This window comes from Onychostruthus taczanowskii, unplaced genomic scaffold, assembly GCF_017590055.1.
Source record: "Onychostruthus taczanowskii isolate IOZ18803 unplaced genomic scaffold, ASM1759005v1 scaffold144, whole genome shotgun sequence".
NCBI lineage: Eukaryota > Metazoa > Chordata > Aves > Passeriformes > Passeridae > Onychostruthus > Onychostruthus taczanowskii.
This window is the reverse complement of record NW_024498619.1, coordinates 309809-326139: the sequence shown is the minus strand read 5'-3', so window position 1 is coordinate 326139 and position 16331 is coordinate 309809. Positions and strand designations below refer to the sequence as shown.

General features: G+C 48.0%; 1 protein-coding gene across 1 annotated transcript in view; it reads left to right on the top strand.

Moving 5' to 3' along the window:
* Positions 1 to 9547: 9547 nt before the first annotated feature.
* Positions 9548 to 16331, top strand: part of LRRC7 (leucine rich repeat containing 7) — a 49976-nt gene continuing 43192 nt past the window's right edge. Inside the window, exons 1-4 of the mRNA XM_041398320.1 lie at positions 9548 to 9736; positions 14073 to 14190; positions 14994 to 15072; positions 16060 to 16149. Of these exons, the coding sequence (XP_041254254.1) occupies positions 9548 to 9736; positions 14073 to 14190; positions 14994 to 15072; positions 16060 to 16149 (476 nt within the window). The remainder of the gene's footprint in view (positions 9737 to 14072; positions 14191 to 14993; positions 15073 to 16059; positions 16150 to 16331) is intronic.

The following is a 16331-nucleotide window of genomic DNA, read 5'->3' as shown; positions in this document are numbered from 1 at the left end:
CTGCAGCAGAAAATGTCCATAAAATCTTCATTCAGTCCAGGATGGGAAATTCCCTATTTCCCTTCCCTCCGGATTACAGCTCCATGCCTTTGGGCCAGGCTTGAACTCCTTTTCTGGAGTCACCACAGCAGGTTGTAAATGGAAATTTGGTGGTTATTTATAAGCTGCTGCCAAAAAGCAAAAGCCCAGAGGCTCTCAGTGCCTGTACCCAGCTAAGGCTGAATCCAGCAGGTGGGTGGATGGTAAATTTATCCAAGGGTTTTGTCCATGTTTTTTTAATCTGGCTCCAGGCTGTGGCTCTGGACATCCAGCACTTGTCAGGATTGCTCTGGGGAGGAATCTCAGCCTAAGCTAAACGAGCTGAGACAAGGAAAATCCTTCTGTTTTGTCGGAGTGCTTAGGAAAAACAGGGGAAATAGTGAAAAAAATCCCAAAGCATATCATTGTGGCTGAATGAAAAGGATGTGCCAAAGTCTCCCAGAGCTGTTCTCTCCACAGCTGCAATTCCCAAAGCTCTGCTGTTCCCTTCCCTTGGGAATCCAGCCCTCCTGTTCCCAGAGTGGAACAATTTGGTGCAGTTCTGGTGGCTGAGCCCGGTTTACAGCGCGAGCGATAAAATTCTCTTGAGAAAGTCATTGCTAAGATTGCATAATTGGGCATTAAAGTTCTGATTATACTTTCCAAACTCTGGGACTTTGTTAAAAACCTGACATTCCAAAGCACTGAATTTCAGTGTTTGACAGCTCAGCTGTGAGAGTTTTTTACAGAACATTTGTACCAGAAGAACAGCATGTTAATTGCCTAAAAAAAAAAAAAAAAAACTGGGACAGATTAATCATGGAGCAGGATACTTGGGAGAATGTAGTTCTAGAGCCCTCTGCTGATGGATTTCCTCATGGAAAGGGTGGCCAGGCTTTGGAAGGGGCTGGAGTGGCCATCTCTGGAGGTGGCACTTGGTGACGAGGGGGGGATTGGGCACAGCTTGGACTCGATCATCCTGATCGAGTTTTTCCAGCCTCACTGAGGTTCTCCTGGGATTCTCCAACCACCCAAGCAGACATCCTCCTTTTCCACGATGTCCTTGAACGTTCTTGCCGTTATCGTGCTCCTTAAACCCCTGACTCTGGAGGTGTTCCAGCTGAAATATTGGAAATATTTCACACATCACACAAATCTGGTGCAGCATTTGGAGAGCGCCCAGCCTGAGCTGGTAACTGGATTTGGAGGAGTTTACAGCCACAAACTGCTCATTATTTTATTCTTTATTTTTTTACTTGGCTGTTAGAAGTGGAAGCTGGGTTTGTGTCACACAATAAAATCGTGGAATCACTCTCCTGAGTGGGAAGGGACCCACAAGGATCATCCAAGTCCAACTCCTGGCGCTGCACGGGTCCCGTTTATTGCTCCTGAGGATATTTGAAGGAGAGAGCTCTGGTAGGGCTTTGTTTTCTCAGATCTGTGAAGCCAAGGATTTCTGGCACAGTCATTTCCTTGGAAAAGGGAGGAGCTGTCCTGGAGCTGTCCTGGGATCTCCCATTTTCCTGTACAAGGGCAGCTGCTCTGGGGGTGACTCCGACAACACCATGGCAAGGGTTGGGAGCCTTCTGTTTCCAAAGCCAGGTGAAGAGAGGATTTAACTTCAGCCAGAGAGGCTGTGCTGAGTTCTGAGTTCATCTCCCTTTGGTGGGGGACGTGGCCCTGACAGAACTCGTTTAAACCCCCAAAGAGCAGGAGGCATGGGGCGTTAACACCCGGGGTGTGGGAAGGAAGTGAGGACGTGCCAGGCACAGGTTTTCTCAGGGAAGGGAAATCCAATTTCTAGGCACCACTTGCCAGTGAGGCATTTTATGAGGGAACATTCTCTGGGCAACCTGTGGCTGCCCCTGGATCCCTGGAATGTGCCAGGCCAGGCTGGATGGGGCTGGGAGCACCTGGGACAGTGGGAGGTGTCCCTGCCATGGCAGGGGTGGGATTTAGGGTCCCTCCCATTCCAAGATTCCATGCTATGCACTGAAATACAGAGGAGACAGGCTCAGGAGTTCCTGGATAATGAGGTGTTTATGGAGATAAATGTCAGGTTTAATATAAAACCATTTTCTCGTATTTGAGCAACCAATTTTCATGACTGCTTGTGGGAATTGCGCCTTTGAGATTTCCCTGGTGCTGACATTCCCTGTACAGGCTTTGGCATTCCCAGAATCCCATATATGAGCAGCCATGGAAGCATCTTCCAGCCCTGCATCCACAGCCAGGAAAGGGATGGACAAAGAGGAAGGGTGGACAGCAAAAAGTTTTATGTTTTTTGCCAAAATATAAAGAGCAGAGTGAGGAGGGAAAAGTTTTTTAGTTGGAAATGAATGAGGGGAAGAACTAAATCTGTGTTTGTGCAGGTCAGTGGAATGTTTCTGTAGGAATTCCTAGAAGAGAGGGTAATTCCATAGTAAAGAATGAATAATTCCATAGGACAGGAAGGCAGGAAATAATGCTGGAGGTGCAGAACATTAAACCCAGCTTTGGGTAGAGATTTTTGTAGAGAGTTTGGGTAGAGATTTTTGTAGAGAGTTTGGGGAGCTCAGGGAAGAGGGTGTGAGGAGGGGTCTGGGGATGAGGCATGTGCTTAGAATGGGAAAGGGATGTGTGGAGGGAGGGAATCCAGGAATATTGGGATGGGGAAGGAAGGAGAGGATGGCCCAGGTGAGAAGTTATTGCTGGGGAATAATGAAGAGCAGAGAGGTTAAAGAACGTAAATGAAAGCTGGGAAATAATGGGAATATCCATAAGGATGGGCACCTTGTGGGATAGAAACTCTCAAGGTACAGTTGGAGTGGTGGAGGTTGGCAGAAAACCAGGAATGGGATCAGAACTGGAATTTTTAATGTTAAAAAAATCCCTGTTTTGTTCATAAAGGAAAAGGTTCTGTGACTGGATGGGAACATTTCCCACGCTGAGGGAGCCACGCATTTTCCAGGCAGTTTGCTGTGTGCATTCCAGAGGTTTGGGAAATACAGAAATGAGCTCACTCTGCAGTCTGGAACTTCAGCACTACCTGCTCCAGTGGGAATGTCCCATCCCATGGGAGAGAGGCAGGGAAAGGCCCCTCATCCCTCAGGACAAGAGGGACCCTGAGGGGCTGGAGGGGGTCCAGGGCAGGGAATGGAGCTGGGAAGGGGCTGAGAATCCCTGAGGAAGCTGGGAAGGGGCTGGAAAACCCCGGCGGAGCTGGGAAGGGGCTGAGAATCCCTGAGGAAGCTGGGAAGGGGCTGGAAAACCCCGGCGGAGCTGGGAAGGGGCTGAGAATCCCTGAGGAAGCTGGGAAGGGGCTGGAAAACCCCGGCGGAGCTGGGAAGGGGCTGAGAATCCCTGAGGAAGCTGGGAAGGGGCTGGAAAACCCCGGCGGAGCTGGGAAGGGGCTGAGAATCCCTGAGGAAGCTGGGAAGGGGCTGGAAAACCCCGGCGGAGCTGGGAAGGGGCTGGAGAATCCCTGAGGAGCTGGGAAGGGGCTCAGCCTGGAGCACAGGAGGCTCAGGGGCCCTTGTGGCTCTGCACAGCTCCTGCCAGGAGGGGACAGCCGGGGGGTCGGGCTGTGCTCCAGGAACAGGGACAGGAGCAGAGGGAACGGCCCCAGGCTGGGCCAGGGGGGATCAGGGTGGGCACAGCAGGAATTTCCCCATGGAAAGGCGGCCAGGCACTGGAACTGCCCAGGGAGGTTTGGAGTGCCCATCCCTGCTCAAGCAATCTGTGGAAGCACTTGGGAGCCTGGCCAGGGCTGCAGGGTGACAGCAGAACTCGCAGACCTTAGAGATCTTTTCCAACCTTACCACTTCCAGGGCTCTGTGATTCCACATCTGTGCCACAGGGCCAGCTCTCACTGGGAGTCAGAGCTGTCACTTTTAGAGTGTCACTTTTAGAACTGCCTGTCCTGGCTGCAGTTTGTGGTCCCCATTCCCCTCCCTGCCACTGCCAGCCCAGCTCCCGCCTTTTCCTGCTGCAGTCCTGCTAACTCGTGTGTCAGGAATAACGCAGCTGGAATGTGATGGAAACCACTGGGAAGTAACTGGGGATTCTGTAGGAACCTGTGAGAAAAAAAACCCGAAGTTTTGTTGTTCCTATTTAAATCCCAATTTGTTTCCGTGGTGCCTTCGGCAGGTAAACGATGTTTTCTCTGCTGTTCCTTCGGAGAGCACTTCCAGCCATTGCTCCATAAAGCATCAAATAAAGCCCATTTCATCCCAAATTTCACAGCACATCATCTCCTAAACGAAAGGATTACTTCACATAAAAGCTGTGACACATCAAAGATGCAAGCAGACATGTAAATTCCCTGATTTCCAGACAGCACACTTCCCCAAGAAATAGCTCTTGTTTATTGGGATTCTCTCCTGCTGAAATGTCTGCAGGGTGAGCTGTCAGAGTGATTGGAATTTCTAGCAATTAACGGCATAATGATTAATTTTCAACATGTGCCACTAATGTGCGACAAATTACTGGAATTCTGTCACTTCTATAAAAAGGATCCGGGGTTCTCCTTGAGGTTGTGCAAGAATTGTCTGTAGGGAGAACAGGGCACAAATTATTGATAATCAAACCAGCCCAAACGACTGCTTTTGCTGTCACTAAAATGCCTTTGCAATTGGAGTCATCATCATCTGGGATTATCTGAAACCATTTACTCAGAAAAGCTCCTTTAGGAAGGAATTTCAAGGAAGGAAATTGGGAATTTCGAGGCAAGGCCAATAGTAACCTTTGGAATCAATGAATGTCTTATCAGAAAAGATAAAGGTTTGCCTTTATATCCCAAAGGTGTAAGGTCTGGGCATTCAAAACTGATACTTGGTGGAAATAATTCTTCACTTTTACTTCACCCTTTTGCTGCACCTTTCCCAGATCTCGAGGTGTTCATGGTCTCCAGGGACCTCCCAGGACTTGCAGCAAAGCCAGGGAAACTTCCCCTCATTAATATTCCCGGGAGACAAAAGCTGAAATCTGATTTTTCACGCTTGGTTATTTTATTTTAGGATTAGTCAAATCTGAATGTGAACCTGAATGCAGACCATTGTAATGGGGACATAATGAAGAGAATTCAATTATCAGCATTAAATGGCATTTCTGGGGGAGATATGCTGCTTATCTGGGAATTTCTGTGCAGGAAAACAATTCAGATAATATTGCACACCCCTCTCTTTGATAAGACCAATTCCCCTTTGGAACCTCCCTAATAATTCTGTTATTGTGACTTTAGAGGCAGAGTTCCTTAATCTTTCAGGAAGGTTAATGAAGACTATTACCAATGGCTTCTACCGCCAGAATAAATCCCTAATTTCGCATTTCCAATTAGGAGCAGAACAGGGACACTCCCGCCTCCTTCACCTGGCTCAGGGGGGAAGTTTGGAACAAAATGCTTCTTGCTTCTAGCAGGGTGTGGAAAAGTGGAACTTGGATAAAATGGAGAGAGTTCCCATGGAGAATCCCAGGATTCCTGAGGCTGGGAAAGCTTTCCAAGGTCACTGAGTCCAGCCTGTGATGTTTTTTTGGGACATCAAAGATTCCACACCCGCCATGGCAGGGACACCTCCCACTGTCCCAGGTTGCTCTGAGCCTTATCCAGCCTGGCCTTGGGCACTGCCAGGGATCCAGGGGCAGCCACAGCTGTTCTGGGCACCTGTGCCACCCTCCCAGCCAGGAATTCCTTCCCAAAACCCCATCCATTCCTTCCCTCTGGCGATGGAAAGCCTTTCCCTGGCTCCTGTCCCCCTTGCTCCATCCCTCTGCTCATCCTGGACTCCCTCAGCAGCTCCAGCTCCTGCCTGGGCTGGGACAGGGCTGGGGCAGCTCTGCAGGTGGGGGCTCAGCTGGGCAGGGGGCAGCAGCCAGGCTGGGAATGCTCCTTCCCCTCGGGATGTCTCCTGGGGAAATCAAGCAGATTTTTCAGCAAGAGCAAGGCTGCTTTTCAGGCAGAGAATGAGCAGCTTCCACCTCATCAGAGGCCTTTTCTGAATGGGAAAATGGGGGGGGAAATGCAAAACAGCAGCAAAGACTGATGTCAGGGCTTACACAAGCACAATTCCCGTGTCACAAGTACGGGATTACAGCTGGAGACAAAAGTTTGGGATGAAGAACACAAGGTAGGGGTAGCGAGAGTTACACAACTCCCTGAGCAAAGAAACAAAGCGCTGAAAACTCCCAGCCTTCGTGCAAAGCTGGTGCCCACAAAGCTGCAGCTCACAGAAAGGTGAGCAGCAAATTTACAAACCAAAATCGGTGTGAGGAGGTGGCAGAGCTGCAGAGAGGTTCCACGTGGTTGTAAATGCGGAGAGAACCTTCCTCCAAGGCTCCGAATTGTGAACAGGGCTGTGTTTCTAATTGAAATGTGGTGCTGGAAATGAAGATGGCTCCGAGAGCTTTGAAGTTCCCTAATTATTGCAGTGACCCAGACTGCAGCTGGACACTGTGGAAATCAGCCAGGCAGCCCACAGAATTAATTAAAGGGAAGAAAGGAAACACAAGTGGATGTCTGGCCAGTGCCAGGAGAATATCCATGGGGAAAAGGCTTTGGGCTGAAGGAAATTTGAGCGTTGCTTTCTTTTTTCATTCCAACCTTCAGCTCAGCTTTGTTGCATTTCTCACGTGTAGTCCCCGCTATCAAATCTCTTTTGGCAGAGAAAAGGTAAATTCTGGGGTATTGGAACAAAGTGGGAAATTCCCAGAGCTTTCCTTAGGTCAGAGAAGGGAGCAGCTGCCCTGGAAGCCCCCAGGTGAACGCTCCAGAAAAGGCTCCTGCTTTCCAAACAAGTCTTTTATGGGATTTGAGGAAAAGAGGGACGTGCCTTCAATAAGGGAAGGTTCAGATTGGATTCTTTGTTGGAGATTTAGATGGGACACTGGGAAGGAATTCCATATTAATGGTGTTGATTGTGCTGACACAAGAGAGAGAACAGGAGCAGGAAAACCATGCCTCGTGTGAGATGTGTGACATACTAATGGTGTTGATTGTGCTGACACAAGAGAGAGAACAGGAGCAGGAAAACCATGCCTCGTGTGAGATGTGTGACAAAGGAGGCACTGAGGAGAATTCCCTGCTGCTCTGGAAATAATCCCTATTTCCTGAACCCTCTGGCCAGTGTTTTACTGCTCATTCCAGCCCTGCCACACTCCCAAGTTCTCAGTTTTCAGCATTTCTCAGTCACTTTCTAGCTCTGCCAGATCCCTGCAGCTGGGATTTCTTGGAGTTTTCTGAATGGAACTGAAGGGCAGGAGGGGTTTGATGTTTGCTGCCCGCTCAGACAGCTCAGGCTGCTCCCTGAGAGCCCAGAACCTGCTGCCTTTGGCCCTGGGTCCGTTTTGCCTCTGGTTATTCTGGGTATTTATTGAATTTTGGCTCCGGTTGTGACACTGCAACAACTCCCTGAGACACCAACACTTCTGTGAAATGTTCTGTGGAAAACGTGTTCGGGAGAAAAATTAAATCCATCATTAATGTATCCCGAAAAACAGCAAATTAAAAATTGATTTGTGCTGCTGATCACACAGAGGCCGCTTCTGGAGCTTTTTGTAGCAGCATTTTCACCACCCCTGTTCTGCAACCCTGCTGGGCTCTTCAGGAGAGCCCAGAATTCCAGAGTCGTTGGGCTTGGAAGGGATTTTTAATCCCATCCCATCCCACCCCTGCCGTGGCAGGGACACCTTCCACCATCCCAGGCTGCTTCTTTTAGGGATCCAGGGGCAGCCACAGCTGCTCTGGGAATCCCATCCCAGCCAGGAATTCCTTCCCGAGGCATTTGGAATGTTGGAATTTGTTGAGCTGTTTCGTGCCACCTTTAAAGCAGCTGGGTGCACCCGCAGCAGTTTTCTCTGTCTTTCCAGCAGGTGAGGGAAATGTCTTCTCCTGTGACTCCTGATAATCAGGGATTAGTGTTCTCCTGCACAAAAGGTCTGTGAATTGAGAAGGGACTGTAAGTTATTGTAATTGGTTTCCATAAAGCTCCTGTTTTCCTCAGATGAAGGAGTTTCTTTATAAGACAATAAACTGCAGGAACTGATAATGAGCTGCTTGCTGGAGCTGAAAAGGAGCAGGTTATTTTATGCTGCTTTCCTCCTTTATCTGTCTTTATTCAAGAAATAATCTGATTTTTGAGCTCTTTTGAGGCTCTGTTCTTCCTGTGTAATGTGTGACGTGGGGCAGTGAGCTCAGGACTCAGCTGTGGGGAATCTTAGTTCCTAAATGGGGAAAAGCACCAAGCTCTGGTGCTTCCAGGGGGAGTGGGAGAGGGATGAGGAATCCCTTGCAGGGATTAAGGAATGGATCCAGCTGCTGTGTCCCTGACCCAGCCCAGCCAGGGGGTGGCTCCTGGACTGAGCCTTCTCCATCAGCAACCACCAGCACCAAGGAAAGCATCTCTGAACATCAGGAGACAGCAAAATGTAGGGAAGGAAAGTAATTACCAATGCTGGAATTAGTCCAGGGGAGGAATTGATAATGCTGAAATTAATAAAAAGTTTAATTACCATGAGCCCACAGGGCGTGAAATTCTGCTCCTTTCAATCGTAGCCCAGGTCCTTCCATTCCATACTGGTGCTTGCTACAAAAAACTTATTTTGCTTTATTTGGACTAATTTAGTGCATTGCTCTCCTAAATCTAGCTCAAAACCTTGGAAGTGGTTTGGAAAATGGGAGCTGAAGGCTGAGCCCTCCTTGCCTTTGTGGTAAATATATTCCAGGACAGCCTGGTTGTCCAGAATGTTTAACTCCTAAAGGTGTCCAGGACGGATTTAGGGACTGCTTGGCCTGTTCCAAATCTGCTTTTGGAGCGTTCCCCCCACCCTGAAGTGGTTTTGTTCCACAAGGAGCAGGGCACTGTGTAAAGTTACTCACTGAGTTAGGGGTGCCCATGCACGCTGGGGGTGAGGAGGGTCTGCACCACTGGCATTGAGGGTGGGAGAACTTTGGGAAAACTTCTGGATGCGTATTTTAGTGCAGGAAAAGGAATGAGTTTTGCTAAATCCCCTCTTGGAGCTTCCAGCAGAGCCTGGTGGCACGGGAGGAGCAGGAATGGTTTGGGATCGCTCTGAAGTCAAGGGTTCCATCCCTGCTATCCTCAGCTGCTGCAGGAGCCCGTGGGAGCTCTGCTGGTGTGGGGGATCCAGGGATAATTCCCATTTCCCACGGGAATCACACCCAGGTGCCTCCAGCTGCGTCCCTGCCAGCTCTGGGCCAGGGACCAGCCTTGCCTCTGTGCTTCCATGGGGGGTTTGGATTCTGTGCCTTCCCATTTTCCCACGAAAGCCAGGCTTGTGGCTGGGCTTGGTGTGTTCCCTTCCATCCCAGAGCAGGGAACAGCCGCAGGGTCCAGGTTTTCTCCTTGCACTCCAAATCCCACCTCTCCATTCCAGCAAGGTGCCACAGCCACGGCACGACGCACGCTCCAGGTATCCCTGGGGAAAACTGCTTTCAGTGAGCCACAATCCCCAGCATAATTCCCACGAGCGTTCCCCCAAAAGGCTGCTGAAATCCCTTTTTCCCTCCCTTTTGCCCTCAGTATGCTGCTTGGAGATGACAAGCAAAAGGAAGCTGATCGGCCGCCTGGTGCCGTGCCGGTGTTTCCGCGGCGAGGAGGAGATCGTCTCCGTGCTGGATTATTCCCACTGTGGCCTGCAGCAGGTGCCAAAGGAGGTCTTCAACTTCGAGAGGACCCTGGAGGAGCTTTACCTCGATGCCAACCAGATTGAGGAGCTCCCCAAGGTAATCCACGTCCTTTGCCGGGGTGCAAAGCCCGCAGTGTGTGCCCGGCTCTGGGGCTGCTGGAGCTCCTGGGGAGAGATGGAGGTGGGGGCTCCAGGGATATTCCTTGGAATGGGGGCTGGACTGTGAGGAGAAGGGACTCCTGCTCCTTCCTCACAGCACAGGAATGGGGCAGCTTGGAACTGGGAAAAACAATTCTGCAAAAGAAACAGTTCTGGGCCCAGAAATTCCTGTGGTGACCAGTACCTGGATCAGGAGTCACCGCTGCCTGTGGATCCTCTCCATCCCTGCTTTTCCTTCAGGACCAGCCCTTTATCCCTGTGGGATGTTCCTGGGAATGCCAGGGCTGTCCTCCCTGTCAGGACCAACCCTTTATCCCTGTGGGACGTTCCTGGGAATGCCAGGGCTGTCCCCTGTGTCAGGATCATCCCTTTATCCCTGGGGGACATTCCTGGCAATGCCAGGGCTGTCCCCTGTGTCAGGATCATCCCTTTATCCCTGTGGGACGTTCCTGGGAATGCCAGGGCTGTCCCCTGTGTCAGGATCAGCCCTTTATCCCTGTGGGACGTTCCTGGGAATGCCAGGGCTGTCCCCTGTGTCAGGATCAGCCCTTTATCCCTGTGGGACGTTCCTGGGAATGCCAGGGCTGTCCCCTGTGTCAGGACCAGCCCTTTATCCCTGTGGGACGTTCCTGGGAATGCCAGGGCTGGCCCCTGTGTCAGGATCATCCCTTTATCCCTGAGGGACAATGCTGGGAATGCCAGGGCTGTCCCCTGTGTCAGGACCAGCCCTTTATCCCTGGGGGACATTCCTGGCAATGCTAGGGCTGTCCTCCCTGTCAGGATCATCCCTTTATCCCTGTGGGACAATGCTGGGAATGCCAGGGCTGTCTTCCCTATCAGGATCAGCCCTTTATCCCTGTGGGATAATGCTGGGAAATGCCAGGGCTGTCCCCTGTGTCAGGATCAGCCCTTTATCCCTGGGGGACATTCCTGGCAATGCCAGGGCTGTCTTCCCTATCAGAATCAGCCCTTTATCCCTGGGGGACATTCCTGGGAATGCCAGGGCTGTCCAAGCAGGAATTTCATAACTGCCCCGAGATAATCCAAGCCATCCTTCCCCTGTAAAACTCCTCTTCTGGAACCTTCCAATCCGTTCTCCTGCTGATCAAAAGCTAAGGAATCAAAAGTTACTGTAACCAAAATGTTCTGGAAACAAAGGAGAGAAAGGTGGAAAAACCAATTAGTGGCAGGTGCTGGCTCCATAATGAAGCGTGAAGGGATGGGATCCAGGCCTTAATGGAATTTTTCTCCACAATAATGAAAGATGCTTACAAATCTTTAATTAAACATTGCTCCATTCTCCATCATCTCAGAGCAAATTTCCTGGTTTTGCTGCACAGAGACTTTGTAAAAATTCCATTTATAGAAGTACAAAATGGGCTTTTTCCAAGCCGTGGGGTTGCTTTGCTGGGATGTGATGCTTCATTGCTTGAGAGGTCTCACTCCGTGGAGGAATTCTGCACAGATGGTGGGGCAGGGAAGCCAAAATCCCTTTATTTTCGTGGAAAAAGGCTGTGGAGAGCTGCCTGAGCTCTCCTGGACACACAGCACAGAACCAGCTGGGTTCTATCCCCAGAAATCCCAAATGGATCCTGGGGAAAACCTGCTCAGGGAGCCCTGAGGTCCCATCTTCTCCTTCTTCTTCTTCTTCTTCTTCTTCTTCCTTTTCTTCTTCCTCTAAAATAATAATAATAATAATAATAATAATAATAATAATAATAATAATAATAATTCCCTTATTTTCCTTCTGCTACTGAGGAATACTGGAAGTGTCACATTTAGGGAGGGATTTTTGGAATATTTGGGTTGGGCCTCTTGGAATGATCAAAGTGTTTCAGAAAACAAATATATCAGAGCAAGATGCCGGGCTCCTATGTGGAAAAAATGAGGAGCAAAGGGAAGAGGTCCAAAATGCTGAAGCTGGGATGAAGGTGATAATTTTAACTTAGAGTAAATTCAGTTTAACATAATCTTGGCCATGTGGAAGAGAAGATTAATGGCAGTGTTAATAGCACTCATCGGTTTTTGTCTTAAGCCTTTATTAATTGTTACCAGGAATTCAACAGCTGAAATAATTCCTTTATCAAATTTTCTGCTCGAGGTGTTTTTGCTGCAGAGCTCAAGGCTTTTTTTTTTTTTTTCATCACTGAATTAATATTCCAGGAGAGAAAATGCCTTTCTTTTTTTTCCCCATGAAATTGGCACTGTAATACTTAACATGAACTTTTGTGTTTTACATTAAATTCTACCATTCTCTCCTCCCTCTGCAAATGTGTTTTCAAAGAATTTATTCCAGAGGAAATTTTCGGTCATTTTCTGCTCTTTGCCAAATATTCTATGCCCCCTATATTACAAATTTCTTTTGAATCAAAGCTCTTAATCATGTTTTATTATTTAATGAGGAAATAACTTAGTTAAGTCCAGCTCTACTTTAGTTTCATGTGATGCTCTGAGTCCAGTAAATTATTTTCCATTGATGCCTTAAACTTCTTCTGCCTGTATTTATTTTTACTTTCCATTTTAGGTATCATAATGATGATTTTTTTTCCTGCTGATTTTTAGTTCTTCATTTCTTGTGTTTCTCTAGTTTTTTAAGGATTTACAAGATGTTTTTATACTTCTAACTCTCTTTTTTGGCTAAATCCAGCCAAGTCTTTTTATTCTCTTTGCCTTTGACTTCATTCTCCTGCTGCAAAAAAATCCTTTATTTGTATGAGTCAAGTGAATTGATGACTAATAAAGGGAAAATTGATCTGGATGAGAGTGGAGTCATTGGAATCAGCATCCAGAAAAACATGAGTGGGCTGGAATTCTCCCCAGAGGTGCAGAATAAAACCCTGGTTTCATAACTCCGAGCTCGGTAGCATCAATTGGATTTGGTCTGAGAGGAATTAAAGTTGTTCCTGGGCAGAGGGAATGATGATTCCAACAAAATCCTGATGGCCAGGGAGCTCTGGAAACTGGGAAAAATATCTGTAAAGCATCCAGTGGGTGAAAAAAAAGCAATTTTGGGACTTCATTTCATGTCTCATATTCCTTCTGATGCTTCATAAAATCACGCCAGAGGGAAGATTTTTAATTTGGCTTCTCCCTGCAGCACTTCCAAAGCCTTGGGTGTATCCAGGTGGGGTCAGAATTCCGAGTTCTGAGCCTTCCTCAGCTCCCAGAGGAATTCCTGGTGAAAACTGGGAATCCACCTCTATAAAATTGGAATTTGGTGGAAAAATTAGAATAGTGTCCTGAATTTTGGGCAGGGATTTCAAGGAAATATCCTTTGGGTAATGCCAAAGCATTTCTGGACCTTGGGGATAATTATTTCATCTGAATGCAGTCAGAGTATTTTAAAATCTGCCATGAAATTTAATTATGAAATCAAATATCTTAATTTACCAGGGGGCACAAAAACTGGGGGATTTCTATGACAAATATGAAACACACCAATAAATATGAATTCCATGCAATGACATCAAAATCACAAGATATTGATTGCAATGAATTCACAGGTTTTGAGTGTCTTTGAACATCCCTGCCATCCATGACCTGTTTGTCTTATCCCCATCAACCATGGGAATGCCTTCCCAAAAACCCCACTGGAAGGGTGGAATTCTGCAGTGGCCAGTGGGGTTTGTGCTGTTTGAGTGCCCAAAAATCCCACTGGAAGGGTTGAGTTTGCAGTGGCCAACGGGGCTTGTGCTGTTTGAGTGTGCAAAAAAACCCCATTGGGACGGTGGAATTCTGCTGTGGCCAACAGGGTTTGTGCTGTTTGAGTGTCCAAAAATCCCCCTGGAAGCGTTGATTCTGCTGTGGCCAACGGGGTTTGTGCTGTTTGAATGTCCAAAAATCCCACTGGAAGGGTGGAATTCTGCAGTAGCCAACGGGGTTTGTGCTGTTTGAGTATCCAAAAACCCCATTGGGAGGGTGGAATTCTGCTGTGACCAGCAGGGTTTGTGATGTTTGAGTGTCCAAAAACCCCACTGGGAGGGTGGAATTCTGCTGTGACCCGCAGGGGTTTGTGCTGTTTGAGTATCCAAAAATCCCCCTGGAAGCGTTGATTCTGCTGTGGCCAATGGGGTTTGTGCTGTTTGAATATCCAAAAACCCCACTGGAAGGGTGGAATTCTGCAGTGGCCAGTGGGGTTTGTGCTGTTTGAGTATCCAAAAACCCCATTGGGAGGGTGGAATTCTGCTGTGACCCGCAGGGGTTTGTGCTGTTTGTGTGTCAGTGAGGATCCCAACTGGATTTCTTTCTTTTCCCCCGCGGAACCCGCGGAACAGCAACTGTTCAACTGCCAAGCCCTGCGGAAGCTGAGCATCCCCGACAACGACCTGTCCAGCCTCCCCACGTCCATCGCCAGCCTGGTCAACCTCCGCGAGCTCGACATCAGCAAGAACGGTGAGGGCTCCCAGTCCCCAGCATCCCCCCAAAAACTGGGAGCTGGGATGGAGCTCTGACTCCTCGCGGGGCCGGAATCCGCGCTCCGTCTCAGGATCCGCGCCCGGCGCTCGGCGGGAGGGTCTGTGCAGATCCAGCTCTGGTTTTTCCTTTAAAAAAATTGAGTTTTCTTCGGCATCCTGTGCTCTGGGGGCTTCTGCCTGGCTGGGAGTAGGAATGTGAGGCCAGTTTTCCATGCACTTAGGAGTGTTCCACTTCCAAAGGGGTTCAGAGCTCGCTGGGCTCTTGTGTGGGGAGTTTAAACAATTCCCAGAATTTATCTGGATTGGTTTGCTGCTGTGTGCATTCCCAATTCTGCATTTCCATATTGATGGGCCTAAAAACCTTTGCTGTCTGAGCTCAAGGGTCTTCGTTTTTAAAAAATGAGGCTTAGGAACTCCTGGAAACGTTGGGAAATTTCCTGTCAGGGGAGGTCTTGAGACTGTGAAAGAAAAGCATTTTGGGAAGGAATGAAGGCACAAATCTCAGCACAAATTATGTCACTGTTAATTCTAGAACATTACATAAATCAAGCATTAGCAGAAGCGTTATAATTTTGTATTTTCACATATTTATTTAGGGCTTGAGATCTTTTGGATGATAATTCCCAACTGTGTTTCCTTCCTGCTCGAGCCGAAGTCTGAGCTGGAAATCCCAGTTAAGCATTTATGAACAAACCAGGCTGAGCAGTTTTTGCGTAGATAATATTTGTCTGGGTCTAATAAATATTTTTGTGCGTCTAATACTCTTTCCATGTTTTTTAGGAATCCAAGATTTCCCAGAAAACATTAAGTGTTGTAAGTGTTTAACAATAATCGAAGCCAGCGTCAACCCCGTGTCCAAGTGAGTACCAGGAGCTCGTTTTGTCCATTCCAAGAGCACAAAATGTGCTCAGCATGAGCTCAGAGCTTTGTATCCAGTCCTTTTGCAGGGTTAGTCTGAATGTCTTTCTAATTGTTTAAATTTAAACCGTTTAAATTGTTTCTAAGTTAAACCCAGAGTGGGTTTGTCTGAGATGTGAGTACTCTGTTAGTGCCAGTCAGGCTGGGCAGTCTCCACACACAGGGCTGAGGCTTCACCTGGACACTTGGCCAGCCCTTATTCCTTATTCCTTCCAAAATGTTGCAAAAATAGCAACAAAAAATGAGTTGTAAATCCAGGATTTGCAAAGTGGAGTGAAGGAGAGAAAGGGTGAAATGTTGATGTTTCAGTTTAAAAAAAATAGAGAGAAAGGAAGAGGGAGAGGGAGGAAGAATGAGAGGAAAAGAGGAGAGAAGGAGAAGGAGAAAAAATGAAAAATATTAAGAGAAAAAAGAGAGAGAGAAAAGGGGAAGGGAGGGAGGAAGCAAGGGAGGAGGAAGAAAGAGAAGGGAGAAGAGAAGAGAAGAGAAGAGAAGAGAAGGGAAGAGAAGAGAAGAGAAGAGAAGAGAAGGGAAGAGAAGAGAAGAGAAGAGAAGAGAAGGGAAGAGAAGAGAAGAGAAGAGAAGAGAAGGGAAGAGAAGAGAAGAGAAGAGAAGAGAAAAAAGAAAAGAAAAGAAAAGAAAAGAAAAGAGAAAAGGAGAAAAAGAAACACCTTTGGCTTAAATCCCTCAAGCAGGAAGGGAGCAATGGCTGCTGTCCCTGAATGTGCCAGGCCTTTGCATTTCCTGTTTGCAGCAATGCAGGGAAGACGGGAATGGGCAAAAATGTCTGTTAAAAGTGAGTTCTTCAGGAGAATTTGGGTAGAAGAAGTAGGTGAGAGAGAAAGTCACCTTTCTGCTTCTAAATATACATTGTTATTATCTCCATGGCAACTCGGGGTGAGCATTAAGGTTTGCTCTGTTTTTTTAGGCTGCCAGATGGCTTCACACAACTTCTAAATTTGACCCAGCTCTATCTAAACGATGCCTTTTTGGAGTTTCTTCCAGCTAACTTTGGAAGGTAAGCATGAGTCACCGCAGCACATCCCTGTCGCTGGAGCCCGGCTGGGGCTGGCTCCCCTTGGAAAACTGAGCCAAATCCCAGCGATTTTGGCTTTTCAGCCCTGTTCTCAGAGCGAGGGCTGTGTCAGCAGGAACGGGGTGCAGAGGAATTTGGGGAGAGGTGAGGAGCAGCAGGGCTCA